The sequence below is a fragment of the Colossoma macropomum genome, unplaced genomic scaffold (genome assembly GCF_904425465.1).
Source record: "Colossoma macropomum unplaced genomic scaffold, Colossoma_macropomum, whole genome shotgun sequence".
Classification (NCBI taxonomy): Eukaryota; Metazoa; Chordata; class Actinopteri; order Characiformes; family Serrasalmidae; genus Colossoma; species Colossoma macropomum.
In genome coordinates, this window is record NW_023494796.1 from 15,246,067 (window position 1) to 15,273,490 (window position 27,424).

The window sequence follows — 27,424 nt, forward strand, 5'->3', positions numbered from 1 at the left end:
ATTAAGAAAATAACAGAAAATCTATGTACTCAAAACAGAACCTAGAAGCGAATGGGCCATGGCTGAAGTGCAGTCATTACTTTCTAACAACACAGGTGTGAGAATGAGAGCATGTATTAAAGCTGTTCTTATTCAGTTTTATCCATTTCTCGATAACAGTAACAAAGGTTTTAGAATAATGGAGCAGCATAGCAAAAAAGCAGTTCCAGTTACTTCTGGTTTCCTTAAAGTAATTATTATATTAGCGGTTATATTAATGGTATTATTAGCGGTTATCCATCTACTGGTTTTTTGTGAATTTTAAAAATGTGCAAAAAAAGTGAATGGAAAAAGCCAGAACCCAAATATCGCAGTAGAGTTTTATACTAGGACGAGGTGGGAAAGTCAGAATATGGCTAAAGCTGGAACACGAAACAGAGTAATGGAAAAGGGTTTTTTTCAAATAAACAATGATGTAACAAGCTGTAAGTGAGAAACTACTGGCCCTACAGATGGTCCAGTCATGGTCCATTTGAGGGGTGCTTTCAACTCTCTAAAATTCTTAGTCAAAAGCTCCTTTGAAAAATGACCCTTCACAATGTGCTCCCAGAATTGTGTGGTGCGTTTGTGTTCCCAGATGCAAGGTAGACATCGTTGGGGTGGCACGGAGATTTCAGGCCTCATTAGGTGGGCCATTACAAACAACACGGCCATAAAAAGATGGCAAATGGCTGTAAATTATAGTCGCCTACGTCATCTAAAGTTTCTGCACACAACTGTAGTGGATAGAAACAACTTAATTTGCATTTTTTTCTGCTAAAATTTCATAAATGCGCAGAACACTTAAAACGTTTGAATGAAAACCCGGCCTATGATGATCAGGTAGGACCTGTAAAAAGTCAATCTGTGCCACTACAGTGGCAACATATTACAACAAATTCTTCCCGTTCCACCTTTGAAAGAACAAACTATACAGATTTACCTCTTGATGTACAAATACCTTTGAATGTGGAATTCATGGACGTTTTCTACAAAAACACACATTTTGCATGACTGGTAGAAATGAGCAGCTCTCCCTTACCTTCAATTATAAACTCTTGCAGCCCTCCAATTGGCCACAGCGCTGATAGTTTTTAATAATATATTCAAATAAAAGATTTTTTTAAAGATCTTTATCAGATTAACTAGGACACTGTTACGACACTGTTTTTTATGACTCTGTGTTGAGCTCCTAGCGAGCAATGAGGGGTGAAAGGTGATGGGTGAGGACCCCTGCTTTGAAATCTATCTACGCCTCTCCACATAGACAACTGCAGCGAAATAAAAAGAACTGCAGTTTTCTTAATATCAAACAATTGAATACAACTTCCAGAATAAAAACAGCATTCAAAGGTGTGATTTGTAGTATTTTTAGTGTAAAATTATTTTTAGTTCCAAAATGAACAGATTTACAGTTTCAGAATTAACTAAAATGATCAACATAATATGAAGAAATACCAGTTTTGGTGTTACTTCAAAGATGTCTGTGTATCATGTTGCAAAGATATCAGCACCTCTCTCGTAATACCACTTTGTACTTAAAGAGGCGATAGTGAGTCACTGTAGCATCCAGTAAACACAGTAGCTGCGTTCCAAAGCCAGGGCTGCAACCGAGGTAGGGCGGGTCCTCGGTAGGACCGCCCTATGAAGACTCCACCGTAGTAGTCTAGTGGTCACACAAATGGAACAGAGGCTGTGGGATGACGTCACCAGAAAGGTCCCGCCTCTTGCAATTGCGGTGAGAAACTTGTGAGAGAACCCGCTGCATTGTGTTTGTTGCTATGGTAGCTAATACGGCAACAAGCTTATGTAGTACGATAAACTATACATATATATATATATATATATATATATATATATATATATATATATATATATGATTAAAATATGATATATGGGTGAATGGTTTAATTAATCAATCAGTTTATAAGCTCATAAAGTCAAATTCAAAGTCCTGAACAACTTACATTTTAAAACAAGCTCTGCTCCAGTGGCTTCGTTTTCCGTTGATTTCGTGATGCTGTTTTTTTTTCCTTCGCTTTGTTTGTGCACACAGAACTGTGGGTAACCAAAGACTCGTAAGGATACATCAGATGCATCCTCAAAATCACTCAGAATGTAGGCGCATTTCTAGGCTGTGTACGAAAGGACCTTCACTTTGGAACGGCCTGAGAAATGCAGCCTACCTTGGCTGCAGCCTAGGCTTTGGAATGCAGCTGATGATGGCTGGAGCTCTTGGCAAGCAACCATTATCACCACTGCAATCCACTCTCGGCACAAAACCACTTCTGGCAGCAAATAAAAAACGTAAATAGAGAAAAAAAAAGTATTAATAGCTCTTGATGAGTAAAGGGATGAAATTTGATGCTGAACCTGTAACATTTCTTCTAGACTGGTAGGTAAACATGTTTGAAGGGGGATATGATAGGGGTGGACACCACAACTTTCTGGTGATATGTTGCCCCATTTGTTTGGAGTGTGGAGTATGAATTCGACAGGTTGCGTCATCTTACATATAGTTCACTCCTTTAAACACTTTGACTTACTCAGCTACAAAGACAAAAATACAGTTCTCTTCCAGTTTCATAAATCATACATATTTTATTTCAAAATATATCCCATCAACATTATTAAAGAACTGAGGGATCTCTAAAACCAGCAGAAAATGTATTGTATGGCTACTGCGAGAAGGAGACGTGTGTTTTGAGTTTACAGTTCTTTTCTATGTACAGGATATGTCTCCAAAATGATGCTCATGGTAGTGGACTGTGTGCTACAGACATAGATTAGGTTGTAAAATGCTGGAGTTTTCCTTTGAAGAGATGATGGAGAGGACAGAATGGAGAACAGCCTGCCATACAAAATCATGAATTACACAGCCAACATGAATCTAGCCAAGCCAGCCTGCATATGTGCTCATTAATGACAAACAGATCCTGCTCACTTGCTTTTATCAAAATATGCAAACCTCAAAAGGCAGAGACTTGTAGGAATGGACTCTTTTGGTCCATTATTTGTGGAAACTGTAAGTCACTGTAGTAAGAAGCATAGAGCAAATGCTGGCTTCATCATTACGTCCGCACTTCTCCATGGTGGACATATATATTTATGTGTGTGTGTGTGTGTATTAAATAGGTAGATAATTGCAGTATGGGGTGTTAAAGGCTTGTGGTTAATACAGATCTTTAGAACTGCAACATATTATTTACTGGATTACAGGACTTGCTGTTGCCATGGTTACGGACACTTTTCAATCATTGGAAGTAGTGGTGTGTGACAGGAGGGATTTCGTTCTCAAACAGTGTGTGGAAGCTTTGATAGAGAAGGTTAGAGGAATAGTCTGTTCGAGATAGGCAGGTCTATTTGGGATTACTAAACTATGACCAAGTCGTCACTAAAGCAGCTGTGTGATTTAGATATGCAGTTTTCACAATGTAAATTGGTGAGATATAAACTTCATTAGCTATATTAGCCTCGTAGCTCCAGTGCAAAACTAAAAAGTACTTTAGTCACCATTAGGGGAAAGATCTATGCAAGCCCAGTATGCATTTTTCAAACAAAGACGATTTTATCGCAGTGGAACTTTCACATCAAGTCCAATGTGTTTTTTTTTAAAGGAAAAAGGGAAAGAAGAGAAAGAAAAAAAATATTCCTTGAGTACGATGATTCCCCGGTCTTTCAGCTAAAGTTCACTATAAAGACCTCCCAGGACCACCACAGAGCAGGTACTATTTGGGTGGTGGATCATTCTCAGCACTGCAGTAACACTGATGTGGTGGTGGTGTGTTAGTGTGTGTTGTGCTGGTCTGAGTGGATCAGACACAGCAGTGCTGCTGGAGTTTTAAACACCTCAGTGTCACTGCTGGACTGAGAATAGTCCACCAACCAAAAATATCCAGCCAACAGTGTCCTGTGACCACTGATGAATGATCCACCACCCAAATAATACCTGCTCTATGGTGGTCCTGTGGGGGTCCTGATCATTGAAGAACAGGGTACAAGGGGGCTAAGAAGTATTTGGAAGACTACAGTCTGTAACTGTAGAAGTACAAAGTGCACTTAACTGGTTAAGTGGAGCTGATAAAATAGACAAATAGTGTAAATACAACAACGTGGTTTCAATGTTATGGTTATCAGTGTATAGTCAACGTTTTGCTTTTGTGGTCAGCCACAGGCAAGGTGTGCACATGTTGACACATGTTGACGAAGCTCCGGTCAGCCTGATTTTTAACACATTTACAGATAATCAAGCTGGCCCTTGATTAAACATTTTACAGAGCGTTGCAGCCCATCAGTTTCTGACTCCCGTACTCAGTTTCATTTTGGTGGAAGATTCTCATAGACGGTACTATAGTGAGCATGACGAACACCAACTTGCCAACTTTAGTAAGGAAAATCGTTAGAAACTTACCAACCCATTATCAGACAGAAATAAAAAAAATGATGTTAAACTCAACACACAACTGCTTACCTCACACTAACTGCTGTTAGTTACTAATAACAACTGCGTACCACAGGGGCAAAAGCCTATTTAACCAGAAACCTTGTACAGTCCTAACTGCAGGTGTCCAGAGTGAATGGTTTAAGGTTGCAATCTTCTTGTCGCTTTTTCATCATTATGCAGTAATATTTCTTCACCACCACAAACAACTACTACCTGAGTGCCCTAGGAGCTAGCACAGCTCAGCTTCCCATAGTCAGGAGAAACAGCAGAGTAAGCTAATGTGTTTATATATTGATGTTGAAGTGTTTCCGTGCCTTTCTGCTCGACCAATGGCGGCATGCAGCAGTGTAAATGCTGTCATCATGATAGCGCCGGTCAAAAATTTCTGTGTCCGTCTCTTTAATTAATTTAAGTTAGAGAAAAAAGCCATAGGCCTTTTCCCATGATGATCTTACATTCTGGAATAATTTCGAATGCTTTATCTTCCGGCCGTAAAAAATCTCAGTGTGAATATACTTTAAGGTGGAAAATCTGGCTAGTTCACACTCATTGTCATGGTCATAAGCACAGTTCATTACACCATTTTAAAGGACAAAAATGCTGTTTCCATGCTTCCAGGTGTTCCAGTCTTTGAAGCAAGATTGCAAGTTCACTCCCTGGTGATTCCACATTCATCTGTGGCCTGGAGTCCTAGAAAGCATCATTTGCCTCAACATAGTGTTAGCCAACACGGGCTTACTAGAATTGGCATTTAGCTTTCTCCTCCAAGCATGTTCAGTGATGTTACATTAGCAGTAGTTTGAAAAGATGTGCTGGCTGCTATCACCTGACTTGGCTTGGTAGCAATGACTACATTTACGTGCACTTAGTAATCCAATCATAATCAGATTTCTGCATTTATCTGATTATTCAAGTGGTCATGTAAACAGCAAACTCCAATGTCTTAGATTAGAGTAAGTCCTAGAAATCCAATTATGCAGTCCAATAAAGAGCTGGATTTTAGCTCAGTGATCTGATTTCTCAGCACATGTATGCCCTTATTCTGATTTCTTTCTATTATTTCAGTCACAAATGTTCAAAAACAGACCACAGTACCGGAAATAAGCAAGCGGCGTTTAACACAGCACCTGCAAGATGGCAACAAACCACTTTTGGATTGACGCTGAAACCAAATACATGCTTGACGAAATGAAGGATTGAAATCTAATTATAAATAATATATTATTTTCTAGATGATGTATATTCACATATTCCATGAAATGACTCAATGTTTAAAAATAAAAGAAGCTGTAGTGTGATGTTTGAGTTTTATGCTACATTTACTAAATTTATTGGCTGGTTGCAAAGCAGAAATCCGATTACTGCCTGACTCATGTAGACCCGGAGATTTTCCATTATCTGATTACTCAAGTGCATGTAAACGCAATTAACGGGTTACTGACAAAATCTGATTTTCTGCAGCTATCAGATTATTAAGTGCATGTAAACACATTCATTGTGTGATATAGGGAGACCTAACTAGCAGATGGAACTGGCTACGACTAAAATATAAAAAATCTTGTTTACCTGAAATCTTTGATTGAAGTATACTGATGTTTGACCACTTATAAACTTCTGTGTTTTGATTATATCACTGTGCATCAGTGAGCAGGGAAGGTCATATCAACACATACGTCACAGTATGGAAGGAGAACGTGCCATGATTTTTGCAATTCATGTTGACTATAGATAGAGGCAGTGTGTGTGTGTGTGTGTGTGTGTGTGTGTGTACCTGAATGGCCGTAGCTTTGGCCTAATGATTGCCTTCTCAAGTGCTCTCTTCACCAATGATTCATTTTCTTCTGCGTACACTGAGCATGTGCAGTAGACCACAGCATGCACCTTGGGAACTGTAGTTCAGGAGATGTGGCGAACAAGAAAATTTCAGTTTAACATAGCTGCAGATACTTATGTGGATACTACTGATGCATTTTTTATGTCTTTAATGAAAGAAAGTGTACAAAGGGTATAAAAATATGAATACAGTATGAGAAACTCAGTTACTATCTACAAAGCTTAAGTACAAGCTGTGGCCTTTTTTTTTAGAAGACAGTGTTAGTGGAAAATGGCCTGAGAAAATAGGACGAGAGAATCACTCTGGGGTAAAAGTGTGATTCAGAATGTCTCCCATGCATACACACCCCCACACAGTGAAAAGTATTTGATGAAAAATCACTCTTGCATTGCAGAGTGAAAATGTAATAGCTCTGGCTTCTTATATACGCATGTGTGAGGTTATTGCACAATAGTCTGATACTGCCACTTGGGCCACCAGGAGGTGCCGTGAGCAGTGATGGGTAACTAGATCCCATCGTGGTGGTATTAAACACCTCAGAAAGGGACACTTCAGGATCCTGTTCATACCAGCAGGAGTAACATATTCTTGGTCTATACTATGGTTTGGTTTTTTTGCTTTGGCTTGTTTAATTTTGCCACTGATTGTTTTTAAACTAGATCAGATTCTAGTTATCACTGTGTTGCTAAGTGGCTACTACCTTTCAAACAAAATTACTTTCACAGAAACAATGCATTATCCCAGTTGAATAATCACTTAATGTGTCTAGTTTGTTGGTCATGTAATGTTTTATAATACTAAACTAAAACTGGCCTTGAAAGGTTTTGTTATGCAAGACAGATGCAGTATCACAGTGAAGGCCTTTACACACTGACCACGATTTATTCAGAGGGCAGTAAATGAATTTGAGTGCGTGACTGCATGTCAAATGCGATTTTCCAGATGGTGAAAATGTGACATTATTTTCTTCACCCTCTTTTCGATTTTTGAGAACCTTCACCTGTGACAAAAACTCACTGACCAATCACATATATTTTGCATTTTTGCTTCATTGTTTTTCGTATCTCATTCCGTGTGTAATGGCCTTAACTGTCATAATAGCTACAGTTAGGGTTTTGCTGGTTTAAGTAATAAAGCCCTGTTTTGTGCTTGTGTGGTGTGTATTGAGGGTGTGTGCTTGCTTGTATCCTACATGAGTGAATGCGTGTGTCTTACATGTTAGTGCATGACTAAGGTCTTGCATCTGTTTAGAAACCAGTGAGTCCAGTTTGGTGTCCGAGATGGTGCCCTTAGACAGATCCTGCAGCAGTTCCCTGTCTGGTGAGAACAGTTACTGTTACTTACAGTCACTCTCTTCGTAGATAGCGGAATTCTTAACCATCCATATGTATTGGTTTTCTCATTTTCCGTACCTCCGTCCTCATGCAGGATGTGTTCTACAGGGTTGCTAAGCCCAGACGCTGTACATCGCGGCAGCAGTAGAATGACCCGAACCGTCTGAATGCGTGAGTCCCATTCATTCAGCTCAGCAAACTCATCTGAGAGAAACTGCACATCTTCACACACAGATACCTCACTAATTAGACAGGCTTGGGGTTCCCACTGCCAGAAAATTGATTACGCTGGTTGATTTAAGCTGTATTTTAACCATAGGAGCTAAAGCATGAAATCAAAATCATACACACATGTCAGCCAATCATGTGGCAGGAGCACAATGCATATAATTATGCAGATACACAACAAGAGCTTCTGTTAATGTTCACATCAAATATCAAAATGGGAAAAAAATTGGACCTTAGTAACTTTGAGTGTGGTGTGGTTGTTGGGAACTGCTGACCTCCTGGAATTTTAACACACAACAGTTTACGCAAAAACATCTAGTGAGGGTCAGTTTTGTGTACAGAAATGCCTTGTTAATGAGAGGAGAATGGCCAGCTGATAGAAAGGCAAAAATTCTAATAGAAACTCTAATAACCACTCTTTATAACAGCAGTGATCGGAAAAGCATCTTTTGAGGTGGATGGGCTACAACAGCAGAAGACCAAATCCACTCCTCTCAGCCAAGAACAGGAATCCAAGATTATGATGACCACAGGCTGATTGAAAGTGGACAGAAAAAGATTTTTTTTAAAAAGTTGCCTGGTCTGAATTTATGCTGTGACTTGCAGCTTGTAGGGTCAAAATTTGCCATGAATAGCATTAATCCATGGACCCAACCTGCATCCAACAGTTCAAGCTGCTGCTGGTGGTGTAAGGGTGTGGGGAATGTTTTCATGGCACACATTTAGCCCCCTAATACCAAACAAGCATGGTTTTTAATTTCACAGCCTATCTGAGAATTGTTTTGTATTGTTATTGTAAATTTATGCATCTTCTAAAGGCTACTTCCAGTATGATAATGTGCTTAGGGTTTATTAGCATGATCCTAATAAAGTGGCCAATGAGCATGTACTGCCCATATAGGCTATGAATTCTAGCATAACCAGAATACAGACAAATTTTATGAACTTCATGAAGTTTTGTCTCAATATCTTAATGATAGAGAGATGAAATCTTTGGTAAAAAAAAAAAAAGAACAAGCCATAACAGCCAAAAGATCAGCCATAACGAGTGAACTCTGAATGCTCTCTCACTTTTGCAGCCAATGGTGGAGATTGTAGATTGTAGCCCCTCCCTGTGGGCGGGATCAGCAGGAAGCCCACAGATGTGGACACGAACATCACAGGCAGAAGCGAGGACCGCTACATGTGCTACAGTTTGAGCAGAGAAGGACCCCACCATCAGAATATCAGTATCTTTCGCCAACAGGGGGCGGACCGCACTCACAGCCAGACTGCGGACCTTAGCCTTTAAGAAACAAACACAAACATATACATTCAACACACTCAGTGGAAACAGAGAAGTTTACATATTTGTGGGCAGGAAAAATATGAACGTATGTATGTGAGGGCAATGCAAGTGATTCATATTGACTGTCCACTTCATTAGAAACCCCTATCTTGCACTTCCAATCGTTAACCAAAGATTTACCCTATAACTCCGCTAAGCCACAGGGCTGATCACGGGAAGATGTTTCAAACCATTTTGGGTCACTTCAGCGACAATTACCTTAATGTCTACGAAATATAGTCATAATATCATGACTATGTTTTGTGCCAGCTGTCCACGCCCCCTCCCTAAATATAGCAATGTTTAATCCAGAAATTGTTTTTAATCCTTAAAAACTTCTTTAAAAATTCTGCTGCTAGCTTAACGCTAATTTCCATTAGCCTGTCAATGGGAATTCACATGTAATTTTAGCATCAAGCTAATAATTGTGTGTTAATGTTTTTTTAGCACACTCTACCTTAAACATGGACATTTATAGCTTGTAACAGACAATCAAGTAAAGTGCTTGTTGTGTACAATGATGATGATGATCTTGCTCTATTCTTCTTCTAAAGGCAGCCATAAATTAAAATAAATAAAATGTTAATAATTGTTAATAATTACTGTTTATTAGCCATTTATGAAGCCCATAGCAATTCACACAGCAACATTCCATCACAAGAATGCAATTTTGAAATGTCATGCTTTAAAAGATCCCATATTTAGTTACAGAGCTTCTGATACTCATACAAATGCACACAAATGCATTATGTGTATGAGTGTATATGTGCATTTGTGCTGAGCATGATTCTGTGTATGTTTATCTGACGTTTGTGAATCTGTAATATGGTAGGTCAAAAATTCAAAACAGAAATGTAAAAAAAGCAGTTTAATATTTTGCACTGTCAGTTTTCACTTTGGGAGGGCTGACATTACTTTTCAGGACGGCTCTGAAAAAGATTCAAAGTCTCAGGCCTGTTACTGTCCAGGATCTGATCACTGCCTTGTTTATCTTTCCCCCACCTACAGGTAGAAGCGAGAATCTGCTGAATTTATACGATCAGATAAGGAACTCTCTTACAGGAGAGATCAAAGGCAAAAGGGGCTTCGCCAGTAAGCTGAGCAGTAGGCTGTCAGCCGACGACCCAGTGACTGTGTGGACAAGCCTATAAGACATCACCAGCTACAAGAAGCCATCCCTCTCAGACAATGCAGGACAAGCTGAACACAGGTTTTAAAAAGCCCACCTCTCCAGCTCTGATTCACATCTCATACAAACCAAACAACAAACATCAGCACCCCTTCCCCATACTTTAACTCCCACCCAGTGCACTGAAAATCTTTGAGGAGAACCTTCCAGACACTTAAGGTCAGAAAGGCACCAGGTCCAGACTGTGTTTCACCTTCCTGATCTGGCTGACCAACTCATCTCACCTGTTGTAACATAGATCTTTAACATATCCTTGAAGATATGTGAAGAACCTTCTTGCTTCAAATGCTCCACAGTTATACCCATCCCCAAAAAAGCAGCCATCACAGGACTGGATGACTATGGGCCCATTGTTCTGACATCTGTAGTCATTAAAACTAGATACTGGTGTTAGCACACTTGAAGGACATCACACCCTCAACCCCACATGGAACCCACTGCAGTTTGCCTATCAGGCCAACAAGTCCATGGATGATGGATCTTCATCTGACAGCTGATCAACAATGGTCTTGTCCAGGATAATGGTATTGAATGGCATGCTGTAGTCTAATGAACAACAGCAAGGTACCCAGCTGATCCAGTCGTAAGTGGATAGTGCTAACTACAGGTTTGAACAGGGTTCAGTGAGTCTTACAGAGGCACTGTCATCCTATCATTCCTACACCCTTCCAAGGTGGTCAGAGATGCATATGACTGCGTAACATTAGTAGTGTGAACGCTGAAGTCACTGCATCCCTGCCTACGTTAAAGCTAATGCGTGGGAATACTGGTGAAACCATGTTAAAGAGTGAAAATCTAACAAAGGAGATGGGAATGTATTTAGCTCATAAGCTAACATATCCTTGTTTCTGCAAGTGTCCATTTTATCAGCCCTACTTACTATATAGGAGGACTTTGTAGTTCTACAATTACAGACTGTAGTCCATCTGTTTCTCTGCATACTTTGTTAGCCCCCTTTCACGCTGTTCTTCAATGGTCAGGACCCCCACAGGACCACCGCAGAGCAGGTATTATTTGGGTGGTGGATCATTCTCAGCACTGCAGTGACACTGACGTGGTGGTGTGTTAGTGTGTGTGTTGTGGTACAAGTGGATCAGACACAGCAGAATACCTGCTCTGTGGGGTTCCTGACCATTGAATAACAGATGAAAAGACACCAGAAACAGTGGACATGGCTAGAACAGCATTGTGTTTCTGAAATTCATTTGCGATTCAAGGGTGAAAAACTCTGTGGGGATGTGTTTAGTAATGGGTTTTGGTAGCAAGCAGCAGAATGTACATGCACACATTTAGTTTAAACCCAGTGAAAACACTGGAGCTGCAGATATTACATGTATAATTTACAGCTGCAGGTTGTAAACAGTGTCCATTTATGGTGCCTCTACATCAGTGGAGTAAACGGAGCAAAAACAGAACAAAAGGATCAAGCTTATTTTAGCTGATACATGATGCAACGACCCCTTAAACGGCCAGGGCCAGCAGGAGGGCCCAAGGTCTTATTACACACTTCTATAACCGAAGAATAATTTAACCATGAATCCCTGTAGTTACTGAATAATAAGCCTTAGTATGTAATAAGCCTAGGATTTTAAGGGGTTAAAATATGCTGGGGTCGTCCCTTAATTTATTATCACTGATTGTAAAAATGTACATGTTATGAATTTAAAATTCCTGTCTATCTAAAAAATCTCCTTTGAGTCTGCATAAAATGTTTACAAATCACTGCTTTCAGTTTTTATTTTTATTTTATTTGACTTTTTGGGAATTTGTGATGAAGGTTTGTAATAGTTGTGTGTATGTATATGTGTGTGTGTGTGTGTGTGTGTGTGTGTGTTTGTGTGTGTGTGTGTGTGTGTGGTGTGGTGTCTTATAAGTTTGAGTCTGACCTGTATTATGAGAGCATGCTCTGTCATCAGTAAAGTCTCGTCCAGCTGTTGTCGAGCCTGCTGGGAAAACAGCAGTACGTCGGGACAGTGCAGGTCTTTACAGAATGCTTTTCCCTTCAGACGACTTTGAGGGTCCACCTCGAAGAAGCCTGCTGCTCTCAGGGTCTCACACACTTCCTCCATACTGTGGAGACAGGTTGTGCATACACACACAAGCTCACACACACAAACACAAGTGCTTGTTAAATGTGCATCTACAGGGCTGTACATGAACTATTTTGAGCAGGTAGCATTAGTTTGAGGAAGGTTGTTCGAGTTATGGCTCAAATTGAAGCACTGTCGATCTAAAATAAAAACACATAGTAATACTAAAAAGCACTGTAATTTTTGTAACAGTACAGTATGTAAAAGATTTGAATTTCAACACTCATTTTGTGATTTTATTATTATTCTCCACAATAATAAATATTCTCCATAATAATTCAGATTCCCCCTTAAATGGGCGCTGTTAGCCCTCAAATAGCATTTCTGTGCCTCTTTAATCTCTTTCTGCAGGCCCCCTAGTGGCTATTCCACTGCCAGAATGCAAATGGATTTGGATATTGTTAATTAATATAATCAAATAAAATACTTCTCCCTTCAACTCTGTTATCCAATTAACTAAGGTACTGCTGGCTCTGAAATGTTGTGACTCTGTATTGAGCTGCTAGCGAGCAATGAGGGGTGAAGGGGGAGGAGTGAGGACCGCAAGCTGTGAAAACAATTCAAGCCTCTCTGCAAACATGACTGCGCTGAGATAAAACAGCACAACTGCAGTAAAAAATCTCCCATAATAAAAAAAAACATTTAAACACAAAAACAACTCTTGAACCCACACCAGCACTACATGGTTGCTATATGGTCACAGATTTCAAAACAGGAATCAAAATAGTTTATTATCTAAAGTTAATGTTATTTTATAAGTGTGTTTTAACTTGAAAACAGTTAGGTATTCAGACCTTAGATATTGACAAGAATTATGCTATGATCTATTTAAACTCAAGGCATTAACTAAGATAGTGTTAAGCTAAATACATCTCCCCTAAAATTGGGAGGTGTCTGTCCCAACCCCTAACCACTAAACCTGTGAAAGTAATACTTACAGTTTTTGTACCTTTTTAAATTTTTCTTAGAGTGAGGTTGAAAGATTTTGATTTATCATGAGTTTGTATTTATTAAAACTTACTTAATTTAGAAATTACTGTCCCACATTTTTAGTGTCACTAACGAAACACAGAGTTTAGTCTGTGGGTGGAGACTTATATTAGCCACACCCCTGTATTTTAGAGCAGGAAGTGAGACTGCATCCCTGTCCCTCATGGCCACATGATGAGCAGCTAGATTCCATTGTTTTGAAGTAAATGTGTCCAAAAGTCTGAAAATCGGTGTGTAACATTAAGAATTGTCACTAGCGAAACACATATTTTCTGCAATTCAGTAAAGTTTTTTGTTATTTTAGATGAACAGCTGTTCAAAGCTATGTTTGCTAGTCATATACTGGCTAGTGTTTTTATTAAGTTCTGCTCAAAATTAGCAAACTTGTCACTACCACATCAGTCACTACTGAAACATTTGGTAAAGTTTAAGTAGAGTTCTGATTGTATTGGTAGTGACAAACCAGAGTGTTTAATCATTTGTTTTAATAAAATAAACATAAGGATTTTAGTCTAAAGTTCAAGTCATTAGAAGTTCAAAATTAGTTTTCTTCTCTGACTTTAAACCAGTTTGTCGGAATGATCCATAAAGGTTAAGATAGCAGGTGCCTCAGCCTCTAAATCCAAGGCCTGATTCATTTTTCCAGCAGACGAACAGTGAAATCCCAAATTGTATCTGGCTTTAGATATGGCATTTTGGGCATTTTGTACTTTGTGAAGCCCTTTGCTTAAAGACATTTGGTTTCATTCTACAGTATTTGAACTAAACCTGTGTAACAGTATTGTCACATTGTACCATCCTGGTAATATAGTAAAATGGTAGCGCACCTGGTCTTAAGTGTGTTGACCCAGGCACACAGTGGTAGTTTATGTTTTCTCTGGTGTTTTTCTCTCACACTCTTCGGCAAGATGTCATCGATAGACAGCAGGTTTTGCTTGATTCTACATCGAGCCAACGAAGCTGCAAGCTTAGTCCTGAAACTGACACAAACACACACGGACAGGAAAAAAGTTTTCAATTGGCTTCATTAAAAGGATTTAACTTATGATTTTTGATTATTAATGTTTTAACTTATGATTTTTGATTATTAATGTTTGAGCACTTTCCATAAGTACAAGACAGTCCAGTACATGCTAACATGCAAAAATCTTAAACTATGAGAGCCCCTGTCAACATTGGGATTTCAAATGTTTAAAATTGTGTTTTAATACTAAAGATATGCTGCAAACAAAACACATTTACCAGTGTTATATGTAAGAAATATATATAACAGAATACAATTTAATAGAAGATAAAGGCTCCAAAAATTCAGAGCTGCTGTCAGCTCAGACCTTTTGAGCGTGTCAGAAATGATGGAGTTGGCACACGCAGCAGGCAGGATCGGAGTGGTTGAGCCCTACATGTTTTATTTTGAAGAACGAGAGTCCTAGAAGAACATTAGACCACTTCGCTCTTCTCCACCGCAGTAAAAAGTGTAATAGAGATCTAATTACATTTTGCACACCTAAAAAAGATGGTTCTTCAAGGGTTCTTTAGTTATGTCAATTGCTCTTTTTAGAACCATGAGTTCTATAAGCTGCCCTGTGATGGACTGGCGACCTGTCCAGGGTGTATTCTGCCTTCCGCCCGATGACAGCTGGTATAGGCTCCAGCACCCCCTACCCCGAACCACCCCCCACTCCACGACCCAGAAGGATAAGCGGTTTAGTTGATGTGTGTGTGTGTGTGTGTGTGTGTGTGAGTTCTATAAGCATTTATGCTTAAATGGTTCTTGGCATGGTGGAAGCGTTCTTCAGACTGATGGAAAATGTGTTGCATGTGATTCTATATGAAACCTGAAAAGGGTTCTGTAGAGCACCAAAAAGGTTTCTTGACATTGTAACAATAGCAGAAGACTTTTTGGTGCTATGTAAAACGTTTTCAGCAAGGTTCTATATAGAACCATTTACAACACATTCTCCCTCAATCTGAGGAATCATTTCACCATGAAAAAAAAACATTTAAGCATGCAAATGGTTCCATATACAGCTCATGGTTCCATATAGAACCACTGCTTTTACCAAAATACCCTTGAAGAACCATCTTTTTTAAGTGTGTAGCTAACGTTTGAGAACTCAGGCTTTCTTCTTATGACTGTAGATCACAGACATATCATGTCTGATATTTGAATGTTCAGCAGCAACAATATGTCTGTAACCAACAGTTAGCTAATGAACTGCTAACACGCCTGTCAAGTACAATTGCGGAGAAACTCTGCGAGGGTAGCTAATGTATCACTTTATTCCTTCATTTAAGGTGGACCGTTAGCGATTGTGCTCTTGCAAATGCAGTTAATAGCTTATAGTCAGATCCTGCAACAGGTGGCTAACGCAAGTAGGAAGCAGTGTCTTTCTACACTACAAACAACGATGTAATAAACCATCATAACAAGCACCATTAACAATTTTAGAAATGCTTAAATAATGCACTTCCTGGGCGGTTCGTCCGGGACTCAGAGTAGCAGGAGAGAATCACTTTATGTGAGGAAGAGGAACACGAGAAGCTGACATATACAGATTGATAACACTGATTGGTACTTTGGCAGATCTGATGTGACCTTTGCCACATTGGGTCCCACTAAACTAAAACCCAACCGAAAAAAACAGCAGAAAAAAGAAAAAAATCTCTCAACAGAAAAGACCAACATTGTTCTTTCTCTGTGAAAACATCACAAAAACTGTAGGATCAAGCAAACGAGTCGACAGAGGCTTTAGATTAGCGTACAATATACGTCTTATAGTAGAATTTAGAATACAGTTAGAATTCAGTGATTATTTTTGTATAAACCTGAAAAGGCTGTTCTCCACCCGTCTCACTTCCTCTATAGGCCCCTCCCCTTCTCCAGTCAGTGGCTCTCTGGGCTGGAACTTCCTGTCCTGGAGGTCGTATAGCATGACCACCACGAGGGACGTGAGGTCATCTGGCTAAACGTACAGAACATAAACATTCCCTGAAGGCCATGGTGTAATTCAGAGATGATTTCAGGCAGCAGTCAAGGTAAAGGCAAACTTACCGTTTGCTGAGATGGGTAGAAGCAGCTGTCAATCAGCATGTCTTCTAGCAGCTCCTGGACTGTGAGAAGATGATAGCAGAAATTTAGCTGCTACTGAATATGCAACAGAACTGCCTGTTTTCTAGTAAGGGCATGGGGACATTTGCATTTGACACACTTGACTATTTTCAGCTACAAATGGTGCAGGAGAAAAAAGTGTATTTGTACATTTTTATAGATAAGAGTGGGACTGGTTTTTAGACCAGGACTTACATGATGCAGCCCACTATGTTGGACTTTTTCCTGCCACATTCCGCTATGCTGGTTCCTTGGCTTGCTGCTTTTACCCAATTTACCTATTTTTTCATTCACCCCAAATGTTGTTAACCAGCCAAAATATGTTTGGGATCCAAACTTTGCTTCCTTAGTTTAGAACTGGTGGTACTAGGCTAACATTGCTAACACAAGAAATCAGTAGTCACCCGAATAACTCAAATTGTTTCTATAAAAATACATCCCCAAAACTCCTTTCAATCCACTCAAACCGCATCGAGGTCTTCATTAAGGTTTCACAGACTTGTCGATGAGGTTTAGGACATAGTATGACTTACTGTGCTCTTTAATAATGAACCAACCATTGCAGACATCACCAGGGCCGACATTCACAAAGCAGGACTGATCTTGCATCAGATTCCTGCGTATTTATGTCACAAATATTGATTTTAGATCAGCACTTTTACTCCTCAGATCGCCTGTGAATAAAGACCCTGTTATTTAATGTGGCTGCCTGCAGTTTTGTTCATTTTCATAGTTCACAGTACGTCAAACGGTGTCCTAAACCACATCGACAAGTCTGTGTGAATCTAATGAAGATCTGGATGAGGTTTGAGCTGGTTGAGAGAAGTTTTGGTGATGTAATTTTACAGCAACGAATTGGGCTATTTGGGTGACTTGAGTTCTATTGTTTGTTAGCAATATCTCAGCTGATCGACTACATCTGGGGTGGAAAACTGTGTTAATTAGATTTTTTTCCAAACCATATTCCTATAATGTAACATGCAATCCTGCAATGAGACTAAAATGCAGCCGTAAGCTTTTTATGCTTTCATAATTTTTCAGAATGCATCAATCATTAGAAAGTTACCTTGTGCAATTTCACTAGCAAGTGAGCCACTTTAGCAAGTAATCTTAGAGCGCCGTATTGTTTAAATTTTGCCTTCACACAACTTAGCAAGATTTGTCCAGCCCACTTGAGGGCCACATCCTTAGGTTTGTTCTGGCTCAGTATACAGCTGGATCCTCGGCCCAGATCTGGCCCACACACTGTAACTTGAGTGGAACTAATGAATGTGGCCCAAATCTGGCTCAAACCCACAAATGTAAGTCATTTTCTCTTTTGAAAAAATAACAATAACCAACGTATTATCTAAGTTTAATCTCGTTCCATTGTATTATGGTCCTTTTCTTCATAACAAGCTTAAAAAATCAATAGTAGTATGCTGATGTCTTGGTAGCTATAGCTAGCTAGTTTTCCCCTTCCACCTTGCAGTGGAAGCAGTGCAGCACTTCTGACGCCTCAGGCACCGTGATGTAACTGCTGCACCATTTAAGGTGGAACAGGAAATTTTGAACAAGAAGCTGAAGAATAGCTGACTTCAGCTTTCATAACACTGCAGAATTAGGGGTGGGTGATAATAAATAATTGTCCCCCTTCTTTGAAGGCATATGATTCCCTAAATGTGACTGAAGCCCAGCAGTGAGGTTGCTGAACTTTACCCTCCTCTGCTATCACTGCAGACTGGCAGGGTCTCCTACAGAGCAGCACCAGTAGCCTTAATGAAGTAATGCTCTTCTTTATTTGAGGGTCCCGTTTCATAGGGGAAGATTTCAACCATTACCCCTTTGTAACTCAGTTCTAAGGGGCAAAGTGGCGCTCAAAAACAACGGGTAGAGGTAAAAATGGGATTGGGCCTTGGTTCCTCTCAGTGTTTCTTCCTCACGCTCTTTTTAGTCTTAGTTTTCCTCAGTATTTCTTCTTCATGCTCTTTGGAGTTTCTTCTTTTGAGTCTTGATTCCTTTCAGCATTTTTTCCTCATGAACTCAGAGTCATGGTTCCTCTTAGTGTTTCTCTCTCATTCTCGTAATAAGGTTTTTATTTAAGTCTTGGCTCCTCTGTGTTTCTTCCGTCTGCAGCATTCTCATTAGTGTTCTAGACCCACAGTTCTGGGAAGCCGCTTTACTGTAAATGCTGTACAATTCAAACTGAATTGTAATTTTTGATTTAGATTTATCTGAACTTTTGCATCAGTGATTACAGAGATGTCATTAGACAAAAATCTGTAAGGCTCTTGAGCCTTTATAGGAATGCTCATGTTTCACAGTAAATGTCATGGTCAGAACGAATGAAAGCTAGTGGGGACCACTTAGCTACACCCTAGATATTCATGACTTCCTGTAATTCACTCATAGATCTATTAGCATTTCTAAGGTACATTATTCCTTCAAAAATCTGAATATATTAGTCAGCTGATATTTGGAGCCACCAGACAAATAGGAATTCAGTGTGCTGTGCAAAACATCAAAAAGCTTCCTCAAGCTGAAATGCCGGAGAAAGCAAATTTAGGAGAGAGAGAGAGAGAGAGGGAAGGAGCGAGGGAGGGAGGGATGCAGAAGAGAGGGGAGCTGAGGTGATAAGCCCGGGCATGGAAACATGCAGATTTAGGCAGGAGCATCCCAAATGACTTATGCTGTTCAATAATGCAGAGGAAGATGGAGGGAGAGCTAAGAGATGAAAAGAGAGAGAAGGGGAAGGGAGGGGGCGAAGGAAGGATGGATGAGAGAGCATAGATAGGCTGGCTACGGGACTTTGATCCAACACAAAACTGAGACTGCTTAGCGCTTCTGTCCTTATTAGGGTGGGCAGTTTGTAAAAATTAAAATTTAAATATTCACATTAAACAGTCACTGTAGGGAGTTTCATTTAGATCTGAAACAAACGCTTCCCCAAAATCTGAACACTGCAAATAATTATACGAGTTATGGAGGCTAGTGGTATTTAGCATCATGCAACTGACTGATTAATCCTTTATTGTCACACCTCATGTTGGTGGTAATTGCTTTTGGTGCTACAAGATGTAGTTCAGCTTTATTGTAGCACATAAACATACAACATAATACATACACAGTAAATAATATACAATACAGTTTAGCATTTAGCAACATTTAGCATAGAAGATTCATTGAAAATTACACAGTAGTTTTGTTGTGTGTTCTTATAAGGGTTGGAGACCTTATAGACAGACTATAATGACATACGCCACTCAGAAGGGTTTAGTAACTTCACCACAGTAGGAAAAAAGCTGTTCTTAAAGCTCAATGTCTTCATTTTTAAAGATCTTTTACACCTTGGGGGAGAAAGTAGTTAGAAAAGATGGTATGCTGGATGAGCAAATTCTGCAATTATGCTTTTTGTTCACTTAAGAGTGCGCTGAGTATAAACAGAGTCGACTGATTGAAGCGATATTTCAATTATCTTTGAAGCTTTACTGACAATGCCTGGCAGTTTATTACGAGTCTTGATGCCTATATTCCTATACCAAACCATAATAGCTGACATAAGAACACTTGATAATGAACAAATAAAATTTATCCAACTGATCTTGTTTGTATTTTTTTAATTGTCTCAAACAGAACATTGGCTCAGATTCTTTGAAGATTTGATCAGAATTAATGCTCCACTTCACAGAATCACTAATGTAAAAATGTTTACAACAGATATTGACTGTCCCAAAATCTGCACTGGAGTTTTTACTAAAGCAATAAACATAAGAGCTGCGTGTTACAGCGACTTTATCATGGAGAAGGGTGTTCTTAGGCATGATGGGAAGCGCAGTGCCTAAAACCCCCCTCCAGCTTACTCAAGGAAGAAGTATTCTGCCAAGAAATGCAGTTCCAGAGTATGATATCATTGCTAAGCAACCATGAGGAGAAGAATGTTTGATCTCCCATCACTGTATGCTGCAGTTACTTCATTAACTATTTTACTTTTTGTTGTATAATAATGAACATATGATAACACAGCACTGTTTAATGCTAAAACCTTCGCTTTATAAGCACTTTTTGGCCACCAAATTACCAGTCTTATTTTGCACCAATCCAGTGGTGCCCATCTTCCCACACTGGGGCTGAATCTCAAATAACGCCCTGCTCCCTACATAGTGCACTACATAGGAATTTAAATACTGGATCCTGCAATCCAGCAGTGCATGATACTGCTAAAAGAATAGTCATTTGGGATTTAGCCACATCCATACTCTACAAATAGTGGACTGTTTCTCTGTAGAAGCTAGAATTTCAAAATTTGCAGAGAACACTATTTAGGGAGTAGGTAGCCATTCAGGATTCAGCCTGGGCCAAACTTTATATTGCAGTTTTACAGTGAATCATAAGTACTTCAGCTAATTCAAGCCTGTGATATTAATGTTGGAGCTCTTTAGGCTGTTTGCTGGCTTTTAGCCTGTTGGCTAGATGACCAGCCTAGTTCTAGTTAAGAAAATAAGATTTTAATCCTCTCAGTTTAAACAAAAAATGGGTTCTTACTTCATCAGTACACTCAGTGCTCCATGCAAGCAGCACTAGAGTTCAGTTGTTGTGAGGCTGTCAAAGGTGTGCATATATCATGTTTTTTCAACGGCTTCAAACGAGGCTCAGCCAATCAGATTTTAGGATTGGAACTATCCGTTTTATAAATTCTGTTCTTCTATAATCCTCAAATGATCTCCACTGTTTTGATGTATTAAGCTGGAGGTCACTGTTAGCAAACCACGTTACTGATAGTTTTGCTAACAGGTCTCATTATTATCTACAGTAAGGCCTGTTTCGGTGGTATCGTCTGCATATTTTACAGTTTAAATGAGATAATGCTAAGAGGTTATGTTAATGTTAGTGAGCTTAGCAGGTTGGTAGGGCTTTTCTTTTGATCTGACACTGAGCCTCTTTAGCATTCCAGTCCTTTCCTTTGGATGGAGTTATTTTGTAAAAAAAAAATAAATAAATAAATAAAAATATAGCATGTGTTTTACTTACACACAATCACTGTAACCTATTTCGTGTATGTTCTAAATGAACACTATTTTTATATTACTAATGATCCAAGTTGTGAAGCTTGGATGAGTTGAGCTCATGCTAACTGGTTAAAGATATCTTACATTACTGTTAGCAAGCTTAGCATTTTGATAAGGTTTTTTCCTTGGATTTGACACAAAACTGCTGAGCACCTCTGTCTTCCACTCCTTTTCTTCTTCCAAATGTAAAATTTCAGTCAGTGCATTGTGTCAGGGATATTTTAGTATGAATACTTCTCCAAAAGCCAATGTTGCTTATTATGCTAGTAATAAAAGGCAGGTGCCAGTTAGCATTTTGCATTTACACTCATTCTGACTGCGTCCTGTTTTACACTATCGGCAGCCAGACTGTTTTTTATAAGTCTAGCACAGGAGGAGAAAGTTGCTTGATTTGTTATGAGGTGGACGAGAAGCGAAGCAGTGAGCTTATGGCTGAGTTTGTGATGCGCATTGGAAAGTAACAGCCCCTGATTTCACATGCAGCCCACTCCAGTGCCCTGTGCTTACACTGCACCACCCAATAATTCATGTGCAGAGCTGAGCTTAGCAAGCAGGGCGACACCTGTGAACACTCCTAATCTCCAAATTGGTGGGAGATGTTAGTGACAGACAGACTGGACACATTTATTATTAAGTTTGTAGCTAAACTGCCCCTCTCTCTCTCTCTCTCTCTCTCCCTCTCACTTTCTGTGGGTGGTATAGTAAAATCACTAGGCCAACAGATTTCAGTCCCAGTCTCAACTTAGATCTTACTGTTCTAAAATTTTTTGAAGGATGAAATGTATTATTTATTTTCTCTGTACTAAATATACAGAGATACTCTGTGCTAAATGTATAGGCTACTTATGACCTTGGTACTAACTGCATAGGCTACTTATGATCTTTGTACTAAACGTAAAGGCTACTTATGATCTCTGTACTAAATATATACATACACACACACACACACACACACACACACACACACTCACACACACACACACACACTAAGTATATATGTTATTGATGATACTAGCACTAAATGTTTGAATATCTATAGAATATGTATAGGCTACTTATCTTAAATGAATGGATGATTGTATAATATCTACCTGAGGTTAGTTACTTACATTTTAGGGCACTGAATGCCAGCTCATATGCCCACAGCTCGTTCTGCTTTGCATTGGAATAGTCTCCATAAATCTCATCCTCAGTGTGGGTGTGAGCAGTGGGGGAGTACTTGATGACTCTGTGAGCGAGCGGCTTCTCCACGTGGGCCGTTTGGAAGACGTGGGCTGCGTGAGAGTACACACAGTCAGGAAATCCCAGCCTGGCTCTTTCTCTCTCAGCCACAGACCTGCTCCCTACTGAGGGAGCTTTTGAAATGGCCTTCAGAGGGTGAGTGCCAGCCTCTTCAGCAGACAGAGTGCGCAGTGGGAATGCAGGGCTGTCTGGGGGAGATGGAGTGCTCACTTTCAGGAGAAATACTCTCGTCAACGGACGAGCTCTGATCCAGCAAGCTCAGTGCTGTCATGTCACGTAGTGTTGACTCCAGCTTTGGACTGAGGGGTCAGTTAACTGAGCACAAACACACACACACACACTGTCACTGCGCAGTCATTGTTTGCAAAAGTTTAGGCACCCCTTGTCATGTTTCCAATTCCATGTTTTGTTAATCTGAAAATAAGTGCTAGTCCTCTACAGATATCAGACACCTGCACATTTTAATGCACAACCACTGTTTTTATGATGAGTTTAACATTCTGGGGAAAAATGATGCATAAAATGTGGCCTCTGCAAATAAATTTAAATGAATAGAAATTGAGCATTAAAAGTTGCAGGAAATGTTATATTTAAGTTTACTTTAGAGGATGTGTTAGCTCATTTTATTTCAAATCAACAAAATGTAATCTGCCAGGGGGTGTGTAAACCGCACACAACAGTATGTACACATACACACACTACAGACACAGGTTATACACCAGACGTCATTATTATATTTAAACGTATAAAATGCCAGTTGCCTTTTACACTGTGTAAACATTTCATGATAAATGGAACAATAAAAATGGTCCAAAATTACTAGGAATAAAGTCTCTTTACATTAATATACAGTCCAAAAACATGCAGTCAGGCTGATTGGACATCCTAAATTGCCCCTAGGTGTGAGTGTGTGTGTGTGAATGTGTATGTCTGTCTGTCTGCCCTGCGATGGACTGGCGACCTGTCCAGGGTGTATCCTGCCTTCCGCCCAATGACAGCTGGGATAGGCTCCAGCACCCCACCGCGACCCAGAAGGATAAGCGGTTTAGATGATGGATGGATGGATGGTAAGCATGTTTTTTTTTTTTACCATTTTGGAGATACAATGATAAAATTTGGAATAGCTGGTCCTTTTAATAATTACTTTTATTTTATTTAATAATAATCTATGCAGTGTACATTGAAGTACAATCAACTAGACACTATAAGATATTTTACGATGTTTTATTCAATATTTCAAACTTTTGTGAGCATCAAGAAGTTATTAAATAACATACTGTAAGTGCCCATTTACAGTAATTCCTTGTATTCTGTCTGAAGATATAATCAGCACTTTTTAAATGTGAGACATTCTGGATGCTAATTTTATTAGAACTTCATTCTCCATGAAATCATCTACAGCTCTGTTCATCATTGTGGAAACTTTGCTCAATTTCTTTTTTTTTAGCTGTAATTTGATTTCACAGAAAAAGAGACATGTGCATACAGTCATATGCAAAAGTTTCGGTGCCCTGGTCAAATGGGATGTTTTTTTATTTTTTTTAAAGTGAAAATAAGTTACATATAACACATCCTCTACAGAGAAAACACTTTATTGTACATTTTAATGCACACTTTATTTGCAGCATTTAACATATTGAAAAACGAACAAACAAAAAAAATGGCAAAAGTTACAGCACATTTTAAATGTTATGTTTTTTCTTTCCAATATGTTAAACCAATAGATAGAAATCAGACATTAAATGTGCAGCAAACATCATCATTGCATCATCATTCTATATCATCACATCACTGTCACAATAAAACCTCACATCGTACCATACAAACTGGCAACTATACAGTTGCTGCTATCTACTATATTGAAACGTTCATATTTTATAATGGGAATTAATGTGACAGGATTTTTTGGAGCATTTACGTTGGTCTGTTGCCATGAAATTTTAACACAATGCAAAGGACAACTTTCAAATTATGCAAAAAAGTAAACATATTGAGATATAAAGTTTTGTCACGACTGCAATAATATACTAAACTCATGCACAGATGTGGTTTAGCTTTACAGTAGATGAACACTGTTCCTGAAGGGTTTTAACCCTCATTTTCACCTACTGAACTTCACATATCTACACATACTTAGCATAAACATTAACATAAAAAAAAGAAAGTTAAACTGACCTTGTAAAGAGCCCACAGCTGCCGGAGCACTGAAGCTGAGCTGAAAAGAGCCAGTAACAATGAGATGCTAAAGATGACACCCTTCTCTCTCTGTTTCACACACACACACACACACACACAGTGAGGTCAGGTGTCATGCTGACAACAAACACACCACTGTCAACATCTGATAAGGCGTAAACCTCCTCTTAACTCATGTCACTCACTTATCAGTCACCTCATCACACACACACACACACACAGCGCTGTTCTCCTTCAGTGGAATATATAAACTCCATACTTAGAACTGTCTTACTGTTTCTTACCCAAACCTAAGTATTTTGGATCCACTGTAAAACATAATAATTGCATAAAACTTAAACATAAAGTGATTTTTTTTTGGTTTACTTTTCTAATGTGTTAAAATTACTAATACAAATCTAGCAATACATACTATTTCTTGTCTAATCCTTAGTTACTTAAATGTAGTTAAGATCAGTTCATTTGGATCAGTCCTACAGACTGAAGAGTGTTTTGCCCAGGTAGCTTCCCAGCATTCTTAGCAGTTTTGTTGGTTTCTCTTAATTAACTGTAATTATTCAAAATTTTAAAATAACTCTCTTTGCAAACTCACCCCGCACTTTGATATAATACATGGTAACTATGTACAAAACTATATAACTTTAAATAACTATAAAGTTATTTAAGCTTGAAACTGTTAAGTAACTTAATTTTTTTGAGGCATTAAGTTTGCGTGATATTTTTAATCAAAATCAACTAATTTAAGCTTACAGTGTGAAGGGGGGCACTTTAATGACTGATTATATTTGGCCACTTCATTTGTCTTTGGTTGATCGGATGGCTGTTTGATCATTAAAGTGCAAATGCAATCAAGACGGACTGCTATCCAATCACTCAGACCACTTCAGAATGCGGTCTGAGACGCAACTGAGCCAACTGTAAACGTATCTGCTTCTTCAAGAGTGAACACAATCTATCCTCCTATCAAACAGAACTGAGTCAGCATAGCTATTAGCTGTTGCTAAAGGGCAACCTTGAGTCCAGTGCAAAGTTCTGCCTACTCTTCAATTAATTAGATTAACTTGAATAAAATATTATTCCTTGTGCAATGGCATCAAGTGAAGCAAGAGAATATCACATATCACAAAATATTTAGCAAAGAGAGCTATATTTATAAATGAGGAATAAAAGAGTTAATTCATTTTAATTTTTGGACATTAGACTCTTCAGTCTGTAGGACATACTCAGATCAACTGATCTTTGCTACATTTCCAGAAGTAACTAAGGCTTATACAAGAAATAGTATGTGGTACTTGATTTGTATTAGTAATTAAAAAAAAATAGGTTTTTGCAATTATTATGCTTTACAGTGTACACAAATGAATAATGCTGTGTTTATATCACAAGCCTATTTTTTGCTCAGATCTGGTCTTTTTGCCTTGATTGTGCACATTTTATGACTCACATGTGCACATCCTAATCACACACACATTTTCTAAGTTGCTTATCCTCCAGGGCCACAAAAGCCTATCCCAGCACTCATTGGACAGAAGGCAGGAAACACCCTGGACAGGTCATCACAGGGCAGACACAACACATTCACACCCTCACCAAGTTACCTGACTGCATGTCTTTGGACTCCATTTAGAAAACTCAGGCCCTTCTGTGAGGCGACAGCGCTACCCACTGCGCCGCCGTGACGCCACATCCTAACCAATAATCACACATCACGTGAATGATGCATCATGAACAGTGATGAATTAACTGGCAAAGCCAGATACTTTAATGCTTCTGCAGAGTTTAAAAGCAGAAACTTCATGTTAGCTGCTGGTGCACTGTGAACATGGGATAACAATGGAAATACCTGCCAAAAGAATTCTAATCTGACCGTTCTCATTCAGGTCGCATGGTCAGGAAGCAGATATGTATCTTATAAGACCTCAAATGAAAATGGCTCAGCTCTGATTTGAAAAGATCACATTTGTGTGTCCATGCAGCTCTGAAAATATCAGATCTGGATCACATGGAGGCAAAAAAACCTAATTTATAATGTGACCTTTTCCTTGCAGTTCTAAAATGCAGCAGCATCATCTTTGGCTATTCCAAATCAGAAGCTACCGCATACAGCAGAGGAAAATGAGCATATAATACATGAACAGCAGCAGATTGGATCTCCTCTCTCCAACATGGGCCCATTCACACCTGATATTAACATACATGTGGAGTAATTTGACCTCTAATGGACATTGAGACATATAGTCATCAACATCTGACATTTCCATGTGTTTTAAATGTGCCTCTAGTAAACACTTACGATCAGTGTTTTTAACTGGCGGAAGGGTGCTGCGCACGTTTACTACATCACTCTCTCGCTGCGTCTCATCCTTGTTCATCAACAT

General features: G+C 39.1%; 1 protein-coding gene across 1 annotated transcript in view; it reads right to left on the bottom strand.

Moving 5' to 3' along the window:
- LOC118816805 (putative methyltransferase NSUN7) overlaps positions 1-27,424 on the bottom strand; it is a 32,310-nt gene extending 4,886 nt beyond the window's left edge. The window contains exons 1-10 of the mRNA XM_036583400.1: positions 27,340-27,424; positions 22,718-23,038; positions 16,507-16,565; positions 16,281-16,417; positions 14,282-14,434; positions 12,261-12,444; positions 8,930-9,143; positions 7,709-7,852; positions 7,512-7,613; positions 6,234-6,351 (exon numbers count right to left, since the gene is read on the bottom strand). Of these exons, the coding sequence (XP_036439293.1) occupies positions 6,234-6,351; positions 7,512-7,613; positions 7,709-7,852; positions 8,930-9,143; positions 12,261-12,444; positions 14,282-14,434; positions 16,281-16,417; positions 16,507-16,565; positions 22,718-23,038; positions 27,340-27,424 (1,517 nt within the window). The remainder of the gene's footprint in view (positions 1-6,233; positions 6,352-7,511; positions 7,614-7,708; positions 7,853-8,929; positions 9,144-12,260; positions 12,445-14,281; positions 14,435-16,280; positions 16,418-16,506; positions 16,566-22,717; positions 23,039-27,339) is intronic.